The following is a 15,338-nucleotide window of genomic DNA, read 5'->3' on the forward strand; positions in this document are numbered from 1 at the left end:
GACTTTGTTGCTCCAATGGTCTATTGATGTGGCGTTGCGCCGTTGCGAGAAGCTGAGAAATAGCGTGGGAAATAAGTTACGAGTTCACTCCAGTTCACGGGAGGGCGGGCAAGATTAGCCGAGACACAAACCATCGGGAACGATTCAGCTGTACTCCGTATTATCTTTGCCAAGCAAGAGCTCTAAACCGGGACAAAACCACATTTCTGCTGCCTATCCATGAAAGGATACGGTATGTACAGTACATGATACTCGGGCTTGAGAAAACGTATGTACTTCAACGCTCAGTCGGAAGACCACGGCCTCGGCAGTACCAAGAACTTCAAGAACTTTGATGTCTTCAATACCACACCCATCCGGTTCGTCACATCCAGCCAACTCAGTGGGATAGAACAATTGGGGATCTGGAAGGTCGAAGGAACACCGGGGCCCGGCCCGCCGTTGGGATTGTCATCGACTCCCCAGATCTCAGGAAGTGGACCCCGGCAACAAAGTCCGCGAGTCAAATCAGCAAATCAGCAAATCAGGCGCGAATCATACTATACCAGTACTGTCACGGGGTTCCAGACCCCTCAATCCTTTTCATTCTCGCTACTGACCCCCAGTGGTCGTGCATCCGATCTAGTGCGGACAACATGTGCGCTGATCTCTCTCGGGCTTCTTCATTGCCATAGGAGCTCAGACCGCATTTGCTCTTAGGTCAGGTCAGTTTCTGTTTCGACCAGCTCTTCTATCTCTTCCAAGCAGCTTTTCACCGGCTGATACGAAGCGAGTCCGAACGACGCCACCAGGTCGGCCCGAACGCGAACCCTCAGTTGGGCGCAAATCAAATGTTTCAGCCGGGCGGCCATCAGCGGCGCTCTGAATGGGCCTTCCTGGTGGGGCAAGGCAAAATGCGCCCGAAGGGCCTCCCACCGGACGGAGAGGTCCTGGCAGCCGTCGCCCACAAAGAAGATCGTCAGCAGCACGCCCATATCGACCAGCAACGTAGGTCGTTGTGGAAGCACGCAAGAAAGCGTTGATTCCCGATTGAGCAAGTCGCGATACTGCGGTGTAAACCGCTGCAGCGCCGCCGGGTCTCCGTGGAGGTGCCCCGTCTGCAAGCCGAGATTGAACGGCCATCAGCCAGATCTCGAGCTCCTCGGCTCCACGCTGATCCTTGGGGCTGAACCTACTGGGATCTTGCTCCATACGAAAGGTGCGCCAAAAGTGCCGGGCGCGGTGGTATTGCGCGGTGAGACTGACCTGCTCCGCCAAGACAGGCGTGGCGGTAGCAGACTGGAGTCCCGCTCGGGACATCCGCCAGCACTGCCGGATGAACTTGAAAAAGCGGTTATAGAGGGGCTCCAGCATGTGGCGGGCGGAAGAAACGGTGCAAGGGCCTTGGGGGTGCGAGAACCATGACAGTCATGTAGGGTCTACTGCCGGTTGGACCGCCACCTTCGATCCTCGAGACGCGTCTTCTGTGCTGCTGCTAGCGTCACTGCACTCACCCATTAACAAGCGGTCACTGCCGATCTGGGTATCGAGATGTCGGAAGGCATGCAGCCAAAAGAGATGAAGCGGCTGACCGGCACTGCTAGTTGAGAGCTTATCTCCATCCAGAATGCGCAGGCCAGCACGGATATGCTGCACGGCAGTGCCTAACTCCTGCCGCACCACGTTCTTGATGGTGAACAACAGACAAGAGACTAATGTCACCTCCCGCATCTGTGTGTCCCGTGGATTCCGTCGACGCAGGCAGGCGAAGGACCTCGTTGACTGCGCGACCGCCATCAATTCCCAGACGGTCGACCCGCCCATCAACCCAGGCTCCATGTGTTGGTGCACCGCGCCTAAAGAAATGACAGCATGCCAAACCGCGGGTTCCCGGCGCACCATCTGCAGCACAAATTGCTCCCATATCAGAGTCGAAGTAGCCGAGCACGTCGGGAATCGTGCGGGCTTGCACAAAGCCAAAGCAGCGGCGCTCATCGGAGGTACTGGACCACGGGACGGTGACTGCGACCGGAGGTGACAGTGGCAGTCGCTCGGAATGGCGCGTTTGTCTGGTGGGGAAAAGCAGCCGATGGGTATCATAGCCGTCGCGTTGCCGTCTAGTCGAGGTACAATTTTGGCACTTGCCTGGGTTTTCGTCACATTTGACGTGACGGGCCCTGCCGTCAAGTGTCAGCCTGTTCGCTGCCTAGTCGACTAATGGCTACTTGTCGAGCGCGGATGAACTGCGTACCGGCACGTGCGACACCCCGTTTTCGACCGTTTCAGTCGGGCGCGGCGGGTTCTTCCCCGGTTCATCACAGAGTGCGGACGGTTGCGGGGAATTAAAGCTTTGGAAGAGAGGAGGTGGAGGAAGAGACGTTGCATGAGATCTTAAGAGAGGAGAAAAGAAGCAATCGCTAAATCAGGCAAAGCAGCAGTCATTAAGAGAGACTAGACAGGGATCTTTGACGATCTGCAGCCTTTGTTTGTCGAGGCATGACTCGGTGCAGCCATCAGCCTTAACTGAAGATTTTGGCGGAGCACTAAAAAGACAGGAGAAAGCACGACGGTCACCGATGGTCTAACCACCTAAGAGGATTGGTCGCAGATTTGGTCGCAAATTGAGAATGCCTCGGTGTTATATGGTCTTACAGTGGGTGCTATCAGTCACTCACGTGACGTGCCGAGCAGGGGCCCGTCTCGATCAGTGCTTTTGGAGGAAATATCTAGTTGACACACACGGCGGAGGGAGATCTCAAAGCTTTTGTCAGAAACAGCAAATTAGTCAACCTGTCTACTCATCTTTCTAACTTGAAATGCTGTTCTTCGACTGGGAGGTTCAAGAGTTGCTTTCTTGCCTCTCATGCTTGTTTTCTTTTTCAAGTGCCACGGGGTACGGAGTAATAACTGAGCCTATGACTAACTCTCAATTTTCCTGCTTTGCCTTTCTCGCTGAGCCCCGTCTCTAGGCTTCTCAACCCGCCTTCTCACCGACGCGCTCTAGCTAAGCAGAAATAGATATGTGTCGTATCTTCTCGGTGAAGAGAAGGAAATAGAGACATTCCCGTACTGGTGAATGTTGCTCTTTTGATACCTCTAGCGTATGGCTCTCAATTATCCCTCCAGCATACCGCGGTCAGACGGATCTGGTGAAAGTCTTAGCTTCTCACGCGGGCTTTAATTTTCAAGATTTACCGATGCTTCTTCATCTTCTTTGCTACCACTACCAATGCTTTCTGTAGATGGTTGCCAAGAGTTCTGGATTACCAACCGATCGTGTTCCTTCTCTGTCGATTCACGCTGTGTCTTTTCGCAAAGGCTGCTGGTAGGTTATGTTTATGTTTTGCATCAGGTGAGCATTGCGTGGTCATCGATGTGCTGAGTAGGAATGATTCTTAAGGTTTTAAGTTTGAGCCAGTCATTGTTGGAAGCGGGAAGCAGTTCTGGAACCTGGGTTAGTGGAGATCCAATTGCCCGGCTTGACGATTGCCGCACAATCGATGTTGGCTGATGTCGGCTGGTAATTCGAATTGTCTGAACTGCTGCTGTGTTCGGTGTTATCAATCTCCGGGAAAACTCAAAACCCTAGTCGAAGTCGACTTTTCTACATACTTAGTAGTACTATGTACTATGTCGTTTATCTGACCACTAGGATGTTTCAAGTGATCCACATGTACTCGTACGACCAGCCTGCCGAATTCACCAAGTTATGGCACGGCCCGAGCGATCAGCATGTGCCGGGTCTGCAGAAGGCAACTTGCTCCGATACCGCCGTTAAATGGCGCAGCTCCCATACTCAAGTCCGGGGATTGAGTGGACGGGAAGATTATTTACGCGCAGGGGCCCACTGATCGTAGTCCTCACAACTCAATGCAGGAAAGCTTCCGCAAACCAGGCGCGGCAGAGAGACCGGATGCTGAAATAGACCCTACCTTATCCAGGTTATAGTACAGCCATTACCCAGTCCGTGCCGGGGGATACCTCGGACTTAATCTTCGCAAGGATTCCCCTGCCGACCTTATAGATGGTTATAAATATGGACAAGGGTATTCCTGCAGGTACAACAGATTGACAAGCATATCCCCGTCTGCGAACATCTTGCTTGCCTCTTCACTTCCATTGCCTCGAAGATCGATGCCATCATTCAAGCAGTCCGCCCTCGCGGCCCTGGCCGGCTTCGGCCTCTCTGCCAGCGCCAGCTCCAGTGCTTCCAGCAAATGGCCCACCCAGTTCACGCATACTTCCCTGGGAAATTTTAGCCTTCCCATTCCCTCGTTGGTGACTTTCGGCACGGGCGTCATTGGCGGTCTCTTTCGTCCCCTTGCCAGTGCTGATCCAGCCAAGGCTCGGATCGGCATCCTGGTCATGCACGCCGAGCAGGATTACACCACTTTCTACCCCTGCAGCGAGCTGCCCGTCCGTGGATACACCACTCTCTGCTTGAACAACGCCCAGAGCAAAACCGGTCTCATGAATGACCTCGACTTCGAGACAATGATGACTGACGTCGGAACGGGAGTGCAATTCCTGCGCAACTTGACCGACATTGATCAGGTGATCATCTGGGGTCACTCCGGCGGCGGTGCGATGATGGCCGCCTATCAGAACGTGGCCGAGAACGGAGCCTCTGCCTGCAACGGCACTGAGAAGCTGTACCCCTGCTCCAGCGCGATGGATGGCTTGCCCGCTGCCGACGGAGTGCTGCTCATCGATGCCAACTTTGGCCTGTCCACCATGACTCTGCTGTCTCTCAACCCTGCCATCACCAACGAGACCACCGGAGCCGATATCAACTCCAAGCTGAACCTGTACAGCGCGGCCAACGGCTGGACCGAGAACGGGGCCAACTACACCACCACCTTCGTTCGGGAATTCTTGGCTGGCGTTGCCGCCCGGTGGAACCGCATTCTGGCCTCTGCGACCGAGCGCAACGAGCTCATTGCCGCCGGTAACGGAGACTACAGCGACGACGAAGGCTTGGTCATCCCCGACGCCAACTACCTCGGCTTCAACAACAAGCTCATTACCCAGGACGTGCGCTACCTGGCTCACACTATCTACAAGTGGCCTCTCCTGCACAAGGACGGCAGCAACACTACTCAGGTTGTCCCGTCGGTTCGCGTCGCTTCGGCCGGCATTCCCAGCATGGCGGACTCCTTCTACGATGGAGCCCTCAAGACCACCATCACCCGGTTTCTGTCGACCTTTGCTATTCGCGTCGATGCTGATAACTTCCGAGTCACCGCGGATAACATCACTGGTGTCGACTGGACCTCGTCGCAGACTGCTCCCATTGGCAGTGTTCCTGGCATCTCGAAGCCCCTGCTGACCATGGGTAACACCGGTCACTACGAGTACCTCAACGCCGAGAAGATCTACCTGGCTGCTACCACCAAGGACAAGTCCATTGCCTTTACCGAGGGAGCCCAGCACACCATTGACACCTGTACCGCCTGCGAGAGCTACCCTGGACAGTACGGTGACACTGTCAAGACTGCTTTCAACTTCATGGACAAGTGGCTGAGCCAACCTGGCCGTTTCATCTCTGCATAAGGGATGTCACCACGTTAGCGGCAACCTGACACCATATGCCTCATTGAATCCTGTACACCGATACTAATGTATAGCAATATCTGAGTAATACATCACCTGTGTCCACCATAGGCCTATCGCTTTCAGCTTCGAAAAGATAGGTCATGGGATTTTACTGTACCATATATAGTGTATCCAGTCTAGCTCAGAGCGTTCAAGATTACATTCCTCGCAGAGTGCTTCATGTAAGTGTATATACCCTTGAAGCCGAAACCTGCTCAGCCCCGAGCAAAGTGAATGTATGACAAAAAGTTCTTGGAGGAGTTTCCACATGCTGTGTTCTTCACGAGGCCGTTAGCACGGATCTTCTCAGTGAGCGGGGTGTGCCTTCGCCTATGGGAAGCGAGTATCTCTTAATGATATCAACCATTGCTCGAATAACCTTTTGTCCGGTTTCCTCTTCTGGTCGCCATACTCGATTGTTGATGTCTAGCTCGCATTCACTGAGATTTGACGCCTTGGTTGTGCATCCAGAAGCAGCCACCGGTGCAAACACCTTTGTTTGTATTGCTCCCTGTGATCTCAATTCTTCCTCTCACTTCCTCACTCTTCTTTCCCTCTTTCCTCCTCAGTCTCACTTGCCTTTCCCATCCACCCGACGTGTCAATCATTGATCTTCGTGTTCCTTTCAATCAACATCTTTCAAGTATCTCCTACAGCTTACGGTGTTCTCTTCCCCTACTGTCAACTTACCGACCGTCATCATCATGGGTCGCTGGGGATGGCGTAAGTCTCAACCTCACTTTCTTCCTTTTGTCACTTTCTATCCTCAGATCAACGAAGCTAACCTCTTTGCTTCCCCCTCGCCAGGCCTCTTCGAAGGCGATCGGGACATGGACCTCCTTAGCGATATGCTCCACTACACGGGCCAGGCCGACAAGAAATGGTTCTGGAATCTGGAGGACACAATCTTGGGCCCCGAAACCGCCACCACGCCCGCTGCCCGAGCACACATGTTGCGACATGAGGTCCTGCCATATATCCGCCAGAAGCTCGACACCGACGGCCTCGGGGAACAGATGCTCGCTGCGTGTCGCGCCAAGGAGGGAGACAAAGAGCTCTTCGACCCCCCCAAGTACACAACCATCATCATGGGGGCTTTGATCATGCGGGCCGGCGGCCGGATCAGTTCTGCCTCTCTGGAGCATCTCCGTGCGCTGGTCCCGCAGGTGACCTGCAACGCGCGCTATGTGTTGCCCTTGCTGACGAGGCGTTTCGCTCGCCGGGTCGCGCGCAGTTCTTGGCTGCTCTGGATCATTACCAGGCTGGGATGCCACGAAGCTTCGAAGTGCCGAGGTTAGTTATTCTTTCGTTGCTGGTGTATGTGTTTTCGACACTGATGATGCTTGTGCAGCTGCTTCCACTGCGGTCAGATCCAATCGGATATGGGACACGCGCTTCGCAGGTGCGGCAAGTGCAAGGAGGCTTGGTATTGTGACAAGGTTAGTTGATGGATCCCCGGTGCAACGATATAAAATAAGTGACTGATGTCTCTTGGGTAGGAGTGTCAACGCGGCCACTGGCGCGACCACAAGCACGGTTGTGTCCGCATGGACGAGCGTCGTATGCTTAACTTCTAGGCAATGGATGATGGGGGTTCGGCCATCCTTTGTGGTTGAATTCCCGATTGTTTAGGCCAATGTGAAGGGAGACATTTGCTGCTGGAAAGGTTAGGTTGTGTTGTGTCTTTCTCAGATTTGCTCTACAATGCGCCTTTAAGCTTTGTCAGAGTGACCAAGCTCATGATGATTATGTTATCGTATGTGTGTCACTGCTTGATATGCGCCTCTATCTCGTCTGACGAGAATTGCACCGTATTCCTTTCAAGCATGTGTGTAGTAGGCTGCGAAATCTTCGTACCACCTGTCAACAGCATCCCGGGTCGTCGGGTCCCAGCGGGGTTGGTGACACAAGTTCCTTGCCGGGCGTGGTTTAGGCGTACTGTACCCCACATGAATACATGAAAAGCCTCATGACAAGGACAGTGACTTCGACTTGGGGGGTTTGCTGCCAAGGACTCATTATTCTCCGCCACATTTGACCACGACATTAGAGGAGAAGATTCCTGCCGGTGTTCTTGTGGAAAGCAGTTTCCACTTACCCCCTTTCCACTCTTCTCCTTTGTCCCTCCTCCCTCCCACACACTTGGCGCGTATCACAACATATCCCTCACGTTCATAATAAAAGCCACCTCTCTCAAATCAATCAAAGGACTGAACGTCTGCTTAACACATTGACTTAGGAACTTGCTTCGTCGTTAGTCTCAGTTTCAACCTGCGGTAAGTAGTCATCTCCGCGCCACATGTTGCCGGCGGCCAATCAGACCAATGCAATAACACAAATCAGCGTCGTTAACAATAATATCAACGATCAAGACAAGATTGAGATACCGCCATGGACTCCCCCTCTAACTAGAGAGAGCCCGAGATGATGATAGCGCATGGATTGCCGGCGCCGGTCGAACTAAGGCTATGGAAAATTACAGCGTTCTGCCTCTAACACCCCGCTCCTCGTCTGTTGATTTGATAAATGAGTTATGCAGACTCGCATCAAGTGGTACTAGACAAAAGAAGGCTAATAACACAAAGACACAAAGAGACATCACGAGGCAAAGAAGACCCAACCAGTAAATAGACTCAGGGAGCCTTGCAAGTGCAAACCATCGTTCATACCGACCATAAACCTCACTCAGGCGACACAAAAAGCTCAGTCAAACCTTCGACATGTCTTGAGTCGTCAATTCGCTCTGGGCAATCCCCTCTTTTTCTCCGCTGGCTTCGTCCAAGCGAGCCATCCGCAGAAAAACCCCCATCCCACCCGCACAGAATCCCCGCTCGACTGTTCAGTTGTTGTCTTCCTGATCATGCACCAGGCCCCGAAACGGTCCCGAGCAGAACTACGAATCCATTACTCCCGGCCCCTCACCGCGGGTCGACGACTTCGCCCAGATGAACACCCCTGTCGGGTTGAAACGGATGGTATGGGTGCTGGAGAACTATTGCGATGATGACGATTAGGTCAGCCCATGGCTAGATTGCAGATTTCCAGGCATAAGAATAGTACGATGGGCAACTCACTGGTTGAGCCTACTTGGCCGTGATGGACCTCGCTCGAGGCATGGCTGACCCCTGGTGTGTCATTGACGATTGGCCTGGCGAGCGCCAGAGAGGCCAGCGCAGAGAGCATGAAACTGATTAGAATGAGATTCATGGTCGCGATTTAGGAACGAGTCTAGTGGAAAAGAGAGGGCATTGGGTTTGCCGTGGGCGATGAGTGTCTTGTCTGACCGAAGAGGGCACGGAATGCAGGATGGGATGTGAAGGACTTTTCAGTATGGTGGAGCTGACTCCACACTACAATGATATGGACCAGGTTTGATCATAGGGTTTCCAAGTGCGCGATGTTTTGGAAATCAGTCGTCGACCTTTTACAGATCGTCGGTGAGGGATCGGAGGTGTCATTCTGCAACAACGCAAGGGGCGGACTCGATAGAGTTGTCCCGTGTAATGCGATGATCACCGTTTTATTTTTATTGCCTATAAGATCTACACGTGGGAGAGAAATCAGGCCAATGGAGTCCGGCTATTGCAGTGCCTCAGTTGAAGTATTGAATAATAGATGAACAATAGATGTTGGGAAGATATGATGTACTATACATATAGACATACGCTGGTGCAAGATGGAAGGCCATAAAACTCATACCGAGGTTGAAGCCTCGATACGAGAGACCATGAATCCACCCCACAAACGTTATGTTTCACCAAAGATGGAAATTGTTTGGCGGCTGGAGGGCAGAATTTGTCTTCCACCCTCTAACTACAGCTACTCATTTACAGTTCAACGAGTTCTATCAGTTGGAGAATCTTGGTGGCCATGGAGGGTAGAGACTTGGCAATCAGCAGCCTCCCCCTGCTTAATTAAAGCAGCAACAGCAGTTCGAATCATACTTGTTCAAGAAGGGTTTAATACTATGAGTATTTAATATTGCCGTGGGGGTGGGCAAAAGAAACAAAAAAAAAAAAAAAAAAACTACAATGGCACAGTGATCACGCCCCTCCATCAACAACAAGATACAAAATATAAGATCCGAAGTCCTGCTTTTGACTACAGCTGAACCGTGTAAGATGTTATCTGCAGAGTGGTCCCAAAACACATTACTAAATACAATAATCGGCCTTTTTGTTCACTAATAAGATCTACTACTACAGAGCAATAAGCGTTTATGTATTTTCTCTGCATGCTTTTTCACCGCTTATTAAACTCTTGTAAAGATAAGCTACAGTGACAGTAGCGATTGGCTGGCGAGTACACTGGTGGGCGCGCCCGTGAATCATCATCGACCAAGAGCAAGTGAATGCTGCCGGATACGATGGAACCTTAGATGACTTTATTGCCACTATCGAATCAATATATCAACGTTAAAGTAGTATTCAGGCCGGAATGAAGGTGGCGAAGTGTTGTGGATATTTAAAACAACCCCGGCGCCCAGCAAGACTCGGCCACCTTTTCCTTTAGAACTCATCCTCGCTCGTGATCTGATTCCCATTCTCTTTTGTACACTCCAGACCATGCGTGCAACCTACGTCTTGCTGCTCCTCTGCACGCTCGCAGCAGGATTCTCTGCGGAGGGTGGACCCTCAAACCGAGCACGGGGAAAGAGGCAGGTAAGCTGTCACCAAGTCCACAAACTGCTGTTCCGCGTGCATTCTCTGGGAACGTCACTTGCGCAAGACAACCCATGTGTCGTCGAGGGGGAAGAGAAATGAAAAGGAATGAGATTGAATGGGTGAGGAGAAGGCTAACACACAATTACAGTTACTAGACGCGAAAGCCAGTGTGAGTAGTGTCCTGAAAACTCTGACTTGAGTTGGCAGTCCTGGAACCGCTAATGCCACAGCACTTTAGCTCAACTTCAAATACGTAAGTTCCCTCGTACTACTTCACTTTTATACACTCACGTATAACCTGGCTCCTCTTTGAACCCCCTATCCGTTTGGCCCTCCACTCGCTGACCTCTGGATTGACACATTTTCTAGCCGGTAAGAAGAAGACCCGCATGTTGGTTCCAGCTACGAGGCCACCAGCTATAGAATTGCTAACTAACACCCGTTACACGTTAGCCTGCTTATGCTTGCATCAGCAGTCCAGTATTATATCTGGAAACAAATAGCTTATCCGTGGTTTAAGTACTATTGTGTCCTTGGATATCATCCTCGGTTCCTTTCGGCTGTTGATGAAGGCTTCAATTCTGATGAGATATGCAGTGCATGGTTGAATGTCAATTGCAAGTGTAAGGCTCCCTAACCCTTCCTTTTTCTTCAACAGAACTATCATGGATACGCTGCTGACTTCTGAGCAGCCAGGAATATAAATAGCTCACCAGAGGGTGATATTTAGCCATCTCTTCCATAGGTACCCTATTTCGCCACCGTCCTGGGAGTGTGATTGTGAAGCAGCCTGGACTTTGAATATATTTCATAGTCCATGTCATTCTCAAAGCCTGTTTCTTGACCGCGCTAGGCCTCAGGCCTAGCATGAGCTCATGTACCTAATAACCAGTAACTATCTTGCCATGTCGTCCCCGGGTTTGAGTATCCAGTAGATGTTCAATGCAATCGCAAGGCCTGTTGTTGGCATTCTACTATACCGTCAGAGACCTTTTTCAGAGACGACTCTCTACGTGCCGGTTGTAGTACAATGGCAAATTATGGGACATTATACCATAGGTGGATTGAGGAAAACACGTTGTTGTCTGCAGTCTGCTGCAGAACTGCGGAATCACCACCACTAATCTACTATACCGCACGGAACGCAGGAACCATACGAACAGCAGAATATAAAAGAAGGCGACACTGTTCGGGAGTTCACACTTTCGGACCCCACCACATACGCCGTCACCCTGCGAATTGAGATGAAATTGTCAGGATCAGAGTGCGGTCGACACCTCATAAGCAAACCGTTCCTCCCCCGCCCACATCGGGAACGAGTTGGCTTGCACTTGATAGTTTTCCGCTGGCAGCAGACTATCCAACTGGGACTCGACACAACCACGCTTGGCAAGAGGCCGGTGGTCGAATCGATCCTCGATCCACCGCAACCAGGTGTGCTTCGCCGCATTGATGGCGGAGAAATGGCCGCCCTGTGAGACAGCCAGCAGCTCCAGATCTGCTGCGTAGAGCTTGCAAGTATCTTGCACCGTCGTCCTGGTCGTATTGTACATGACCGATGAGTCTTCTGTGCCCTGCACGATCAGAAGCGGCCCCTTGAACGGCAGCCTTCCCGGGTTAGCGAGCTTGGAGAATGCGTCCGCGTACCAGGTCTCGTTCCAACCAGACTGCAAGAACCCCGCTTCTGAGTCGCCCAGTATGGCAAATGTCACCATCTGCGATCCCTCGATCTGATTCAAGAGGTCGATCCTGCTGACGCCGAGGGGAGTGAACCAATCACTGACGTCGAAGGTCGGAAAGACCGAGGCCAGCTCCTTGGCGATCCACGCGATGAACCCCGGAATGGTGACTGATAAGGATGCCGTCGGAGGAGCCACAACCACCCCACCGAGGTAGCCCGCTGTCACATCAGTGAACCGGGAGTCGTTGCGGGCCAGGATCTCGGACAGGCCCCAGGCGACCGCACCGCCCTGGCTATGGCCCACTGATACGTAGTCGCGTGACAAGAGCGTGGGAAAAGACTCCCGTGCTGCTCGCAGTGCATTCAGGGCATCGCGCGCACCGGCTTCGCGGATGTTGTACTGGTGCGGGATATAGCTTCCATCCCAGGAGGCGTCAACCCCCAGCCCTGCGTAGTCGGGAGCGATGACCGCGTACCCGGCCTCCGCCAGCGCAAACGGGACGAAGTCTGCGTAAAAGAGCCCGCGGTGCGTCGATGGGGCGCCGTTGGCGTACCAGCCGGATGTTCCGTGGGTCCAGAGTACCACGGGGGCGGATGAAGCCGTCGTAGTGTTGTTCAGACCGTGAAATCGTCGTGGATGGAATGGCCATAAAATATAGGCAGAAGCGGGGATCAGAGTCCCGTTGAGGTTGGTGGTGCTGTAGATGATGCGGGACATGGCCGTCTTGGCGGGAATGGAGAACGGCGACGGGTTGGTGAACTCCTGGAGCTTGAGGGTCTTTCCAGGCTCCGTGGGCCATTGGTCCTTTGAAAGGCCCTGGATCTTGTAGAAATCGTCCTGGTGTGCGCCACCGTTGGCCAGCTGAGAGCGATCGAACTTGGTGATCGTGTTGACGATTGCCGCGAGGTCACTGGTCAAGTTGGCTTGCTTGACCTGATCGGCGCTGAGCTCGAAAGAGGAGTTCCATCCTGTCGACTGTGTTGCTGCGACTGTGACCGCTTGGCCGGCAGCCAGCGTCCCTCCCAGTAGGAGTAATATTAGATTGTGAAGGTATGCGACCATCTTGCCCGTGTCGGTCTGTGGTACTATGTGTCCGAACTTGGAGTGTGCTGTGGAAATTGTTTGATGATTTTCGCAATAGCAGTAGACATGGTGCCTGGTTTTATACCCGAACCCGCACAGCTTAGCTGACACCTATCTTACACCCTTTATATGAGGTCAGATAGGCAACTTCAACACCGAAGGGCTTCGTATAGCTCATCTACAAGGCTCGCTGGAAAGTGTACGCCACCCTGATTGCTGCGCTTAGGGCTCGGAGTCGGGCGATGCAGGGCGGATTGAAGCACCGCATCGTATTAGTAATACGCCTTCCAGAAGCTTTAACAATCTTTACCAAGGCCTGTCAGCTGGTGAGGCTTAACATCGTGCTTTCGATGAGCGTATACGTAATTTTCACTTGGCATACTCTATCTACATTCATAATCCTGGTCTGATTCTATTGCCTGGCTTTGAGATCCTGGGCGGGTTGACTAGGCCTAAACGTATTTCCCATTTACTCAGTGAGCTTCTAGGTTACGATCGCGGACATCTTGTGCCTTCCAGGACATGATATTACCCTCAGATTCTCTGGCAAGAGCAACAATGCTACTGGTTTCTAGGAAAGGTAATCTTCGTTAGTTATGTCCATGACCAGCCATCAAATGGGCTTCTTGCGGGATCAGCACAATCAAGCCATATTTCATTGATCACATAGGCCGTATGAAGATATGATAGCTTTGAGGCACGGCTTACATATGCCTTAGTATGACAACCTTAAAGAAGATAATGAAGTTGATAACATTGTACCTGAAACAGCAAGATGCTTTTGAGCAGAAACGACGCTTGTATCCATGATTTATCCAAATCTCTTCAACAGATCCTCAACCGTCTCCACCAAAGTATCCTCCAAATTGCGATAGCGCAACCCTAGCACCTTACCCGCCTTACTCCCATCCGCTACATACGTCTCCACCGGAGCCACACCCTCTTGATACGGAACCTTGTCCTTCAGCTCCGGAAACCGCTTGCGTATAATCTCACACGCCTCCGGATACAGGAACCGGCCCCCAGCGACAAGAAACCGCTGGCCGCCCGCTTCGGGCCGAGTATACGCCTGGTAGTGTGCCTCCGCAACATCGTGCACATTGGCAAACGCCATGAAATCATTTTCTGGAACCTCCGCCCGGGATCCGTTTACCAGATTCCAGATTGCCTCGGCGGACTCATTCAGCCGATTGTGCCCTTTGTTTGGGTCGCCCAGGGCGGGACCGAACACCCAGGGCGGGCAGATGGTGGCCACGTCGAAGGTGAGCGGCTTGGCCTTGGCGGCGCTGTCGACCCACTCCCACACCTTCCGTTCCGCTAGAGCCTTGGAAGCGCAGTAGGCGAAACTGACGTCCGGGGTCAGCTTGGCTTCCTCGTAGCTGCACGGGTTCCAGTCCGCCTCCGTGTACCGGTAGCCTCGCCGGAGGCCCTGGTTGAGATCGAGGATTGCGGCAAAGGAGGAGGTGACGACGACGCGGCGGACGGCGGGCCCGTGAGCGGCGACGGCATCGAAGACGTTCAGTGTCCCCTGGATGGCCGGTTGGAGGAGGTCGGTCTCGTTGTCTGACACCGTGAGGGAGAAAGGGCTGGCGGTGTGAATCACCCCGGAGACATCTTGGACAGCCTTGTCGAAGGCCCCCGGGGCAGCTATGTCCGGCACGATGGCGAAGGAGAGACGATCCACGTATTCGGGCGGATAGCGGGATTTGACGGTCTCGGCGGTCGACGCGGAGCGGACGGTGCCACGGATATTGTAGCCCGCTGCGAGGAATCGTTGGATGACGTGCGAGGCGACGAAGCCGGAGGCACCGGTGACGAGGATTGTTTCGGGCATTGCAATGTAGAGAGACTGGTCGAGCTAGGAACTTGTTTGTATGGAGCGGGATCAATGCAGCCCGCATATGGTTTTAAAGTGAGGTCTTCGAACATGGGCTAATCTCAGAGCCATGTCGCGTGGATATATGAGTGGCATGACAAGGGATACGGGCTTTGCGGGCTAGGTGTCACGGATACGACGATGACTTCTCGAACAAAGAATACTGACGTCGATCATCGTAATCTTTCGAGTACGTACCGGGGAGGGGGCTTTAGGCTTTCGGTACTGTCCTTCCGATTAGGGCTAATCCTCCCGCACGTTCCCGCCATCTCCGTCGATACGAGCGTTCGGCGGGGTAAGATCTCGGATTCCGCTGGACCCGGGCATGAGAGGGAATGAGCAGCGAATGATATTGAAGACTCTTTGCGCCCTAGTAGTGTCATATCCGTACCATCACATTGACGCTAGATGATGATGGTTGCCGTCTGTCACGTGGGGGCACCGGACGCCAAGTTTAGG

At 52.8% G+C, this 15,338-nt stretch overlaps 5 protein-coding genes across 5 annotated transcripts; 2 read left to right on the forward strand and 3 right to left on the reverse strand.

The window, feature by feature from the left end:
- Nucleotides 1-695: 695 nt before the first annotated feature.
- Nucleotides 696-2,364, reverse strand: ASPACDRAFT_40951 (Zn(II)2Cys6 transcription factor domain-containing protein; the record flags this gene model as incomplete). The annotated part of the gene is made up of 5 exons (XM_020200850.1): nt 696-1,097; nt 1,246-1,382; nt 1,494-1,835; nt 1,879-2,156; nt 2,231-2,364. The coding sequence occupies 5 exons, from the start codon at nt 2,362-2,364 to the stop codon at nt 696-698; spliced, it is 1,293 nt and encodes a 430-aa protein (XP_020058472.1).
- Nucleotides 2,365-4,242: 1,878 nt separating this feature from the next.
- ASPACDRAFT_1897318 (uncharacterized protein) lies at nt 4,243-5,523 on the forward strand (the record flags this gene model as incomplete). Its single annotated transcript, XM_020198723.1, has 1 exon — nt 4,243-5,523. A coding segment is annotated over exon 1 (1,179 nt), but the record flags the coding sequence as incomplete, so codon positions are not given.
- A 755-nt stretch (nt 5,524-6,278) lies between these two features.
- Nucleotides 6,279-7,151, forward strand: ASPACDRAFT_40953 (zinc finger MYND domain-containing protein; the record flags this gene model as incomplete). Its single annotated transcript, XM_020200851.1, has 4 exons — nt 6,279-6,297; nt 6,382-6,859; nt 6,926-7,013; nt 7,074-7,151. The coding sequence occupies 4 exons, from the start codon at nt 6,279-6,281 to the stop codon at nt 7,149-7,151; spliced, it is 663 nt and encodes a 220-aa protein (XP_020058474.1).
- Nucleotides 7,152-11,497: 4,346 nt separating this feature from the next.
- Nucleotides 11,498-12,982, reverse strand: ASPACDRAFT_58504 (putative secretory lipase; the record flags this gene model as incomplete). The annotated part of the gene is made up of 1 exon (XM_020203358.1): nt 11,498-12,982. The coding sequence occupies one exon, from the start codon at nt 12,980-12,982 to the stop codon at nt 11,498-11,500; it is 1,485 nt and encodes a 494-aa protein (XP_020058475.1).
- Nucleotides 12,983-13,814: 832 nt separating this feature from the next.
- Nucleotides 13,815-14,837, reverse strand: ASPACDRAFT_50838 (SDR family oxidoreductase; the record flags this gene model as incomplete). The annotated part of the gene is made up of 1 exon (XM_020202406.1): nt 13,815-14,837. The coding sequence occupies one exon, from the start codon at nt 14,835-14,837 to the stop codon at nt 13,815-13,817; it is 1,023 nt and encodes a 340-aa protein (XP_020058476.1).
- Nucleotides 14,838-15,338: the final 501 nt, after the last annotated feature.

This window comes from Aspergillus aculeatus (assembly GCF_001890905.1).
Source record: "Aspergillus aculeatus ATCC 16872 unplaced genomic scaffold ASPACscaffold_4, whole genome shotgun sequence".
Taxonomy (NCBI): domain Eukaryota; kingdom Fungi; phylum Ascomycota; class Eurotiomycetes; order Eurotiales; family Aspergillaceae; genus Aspergillus; species Aspergillus aculeatus.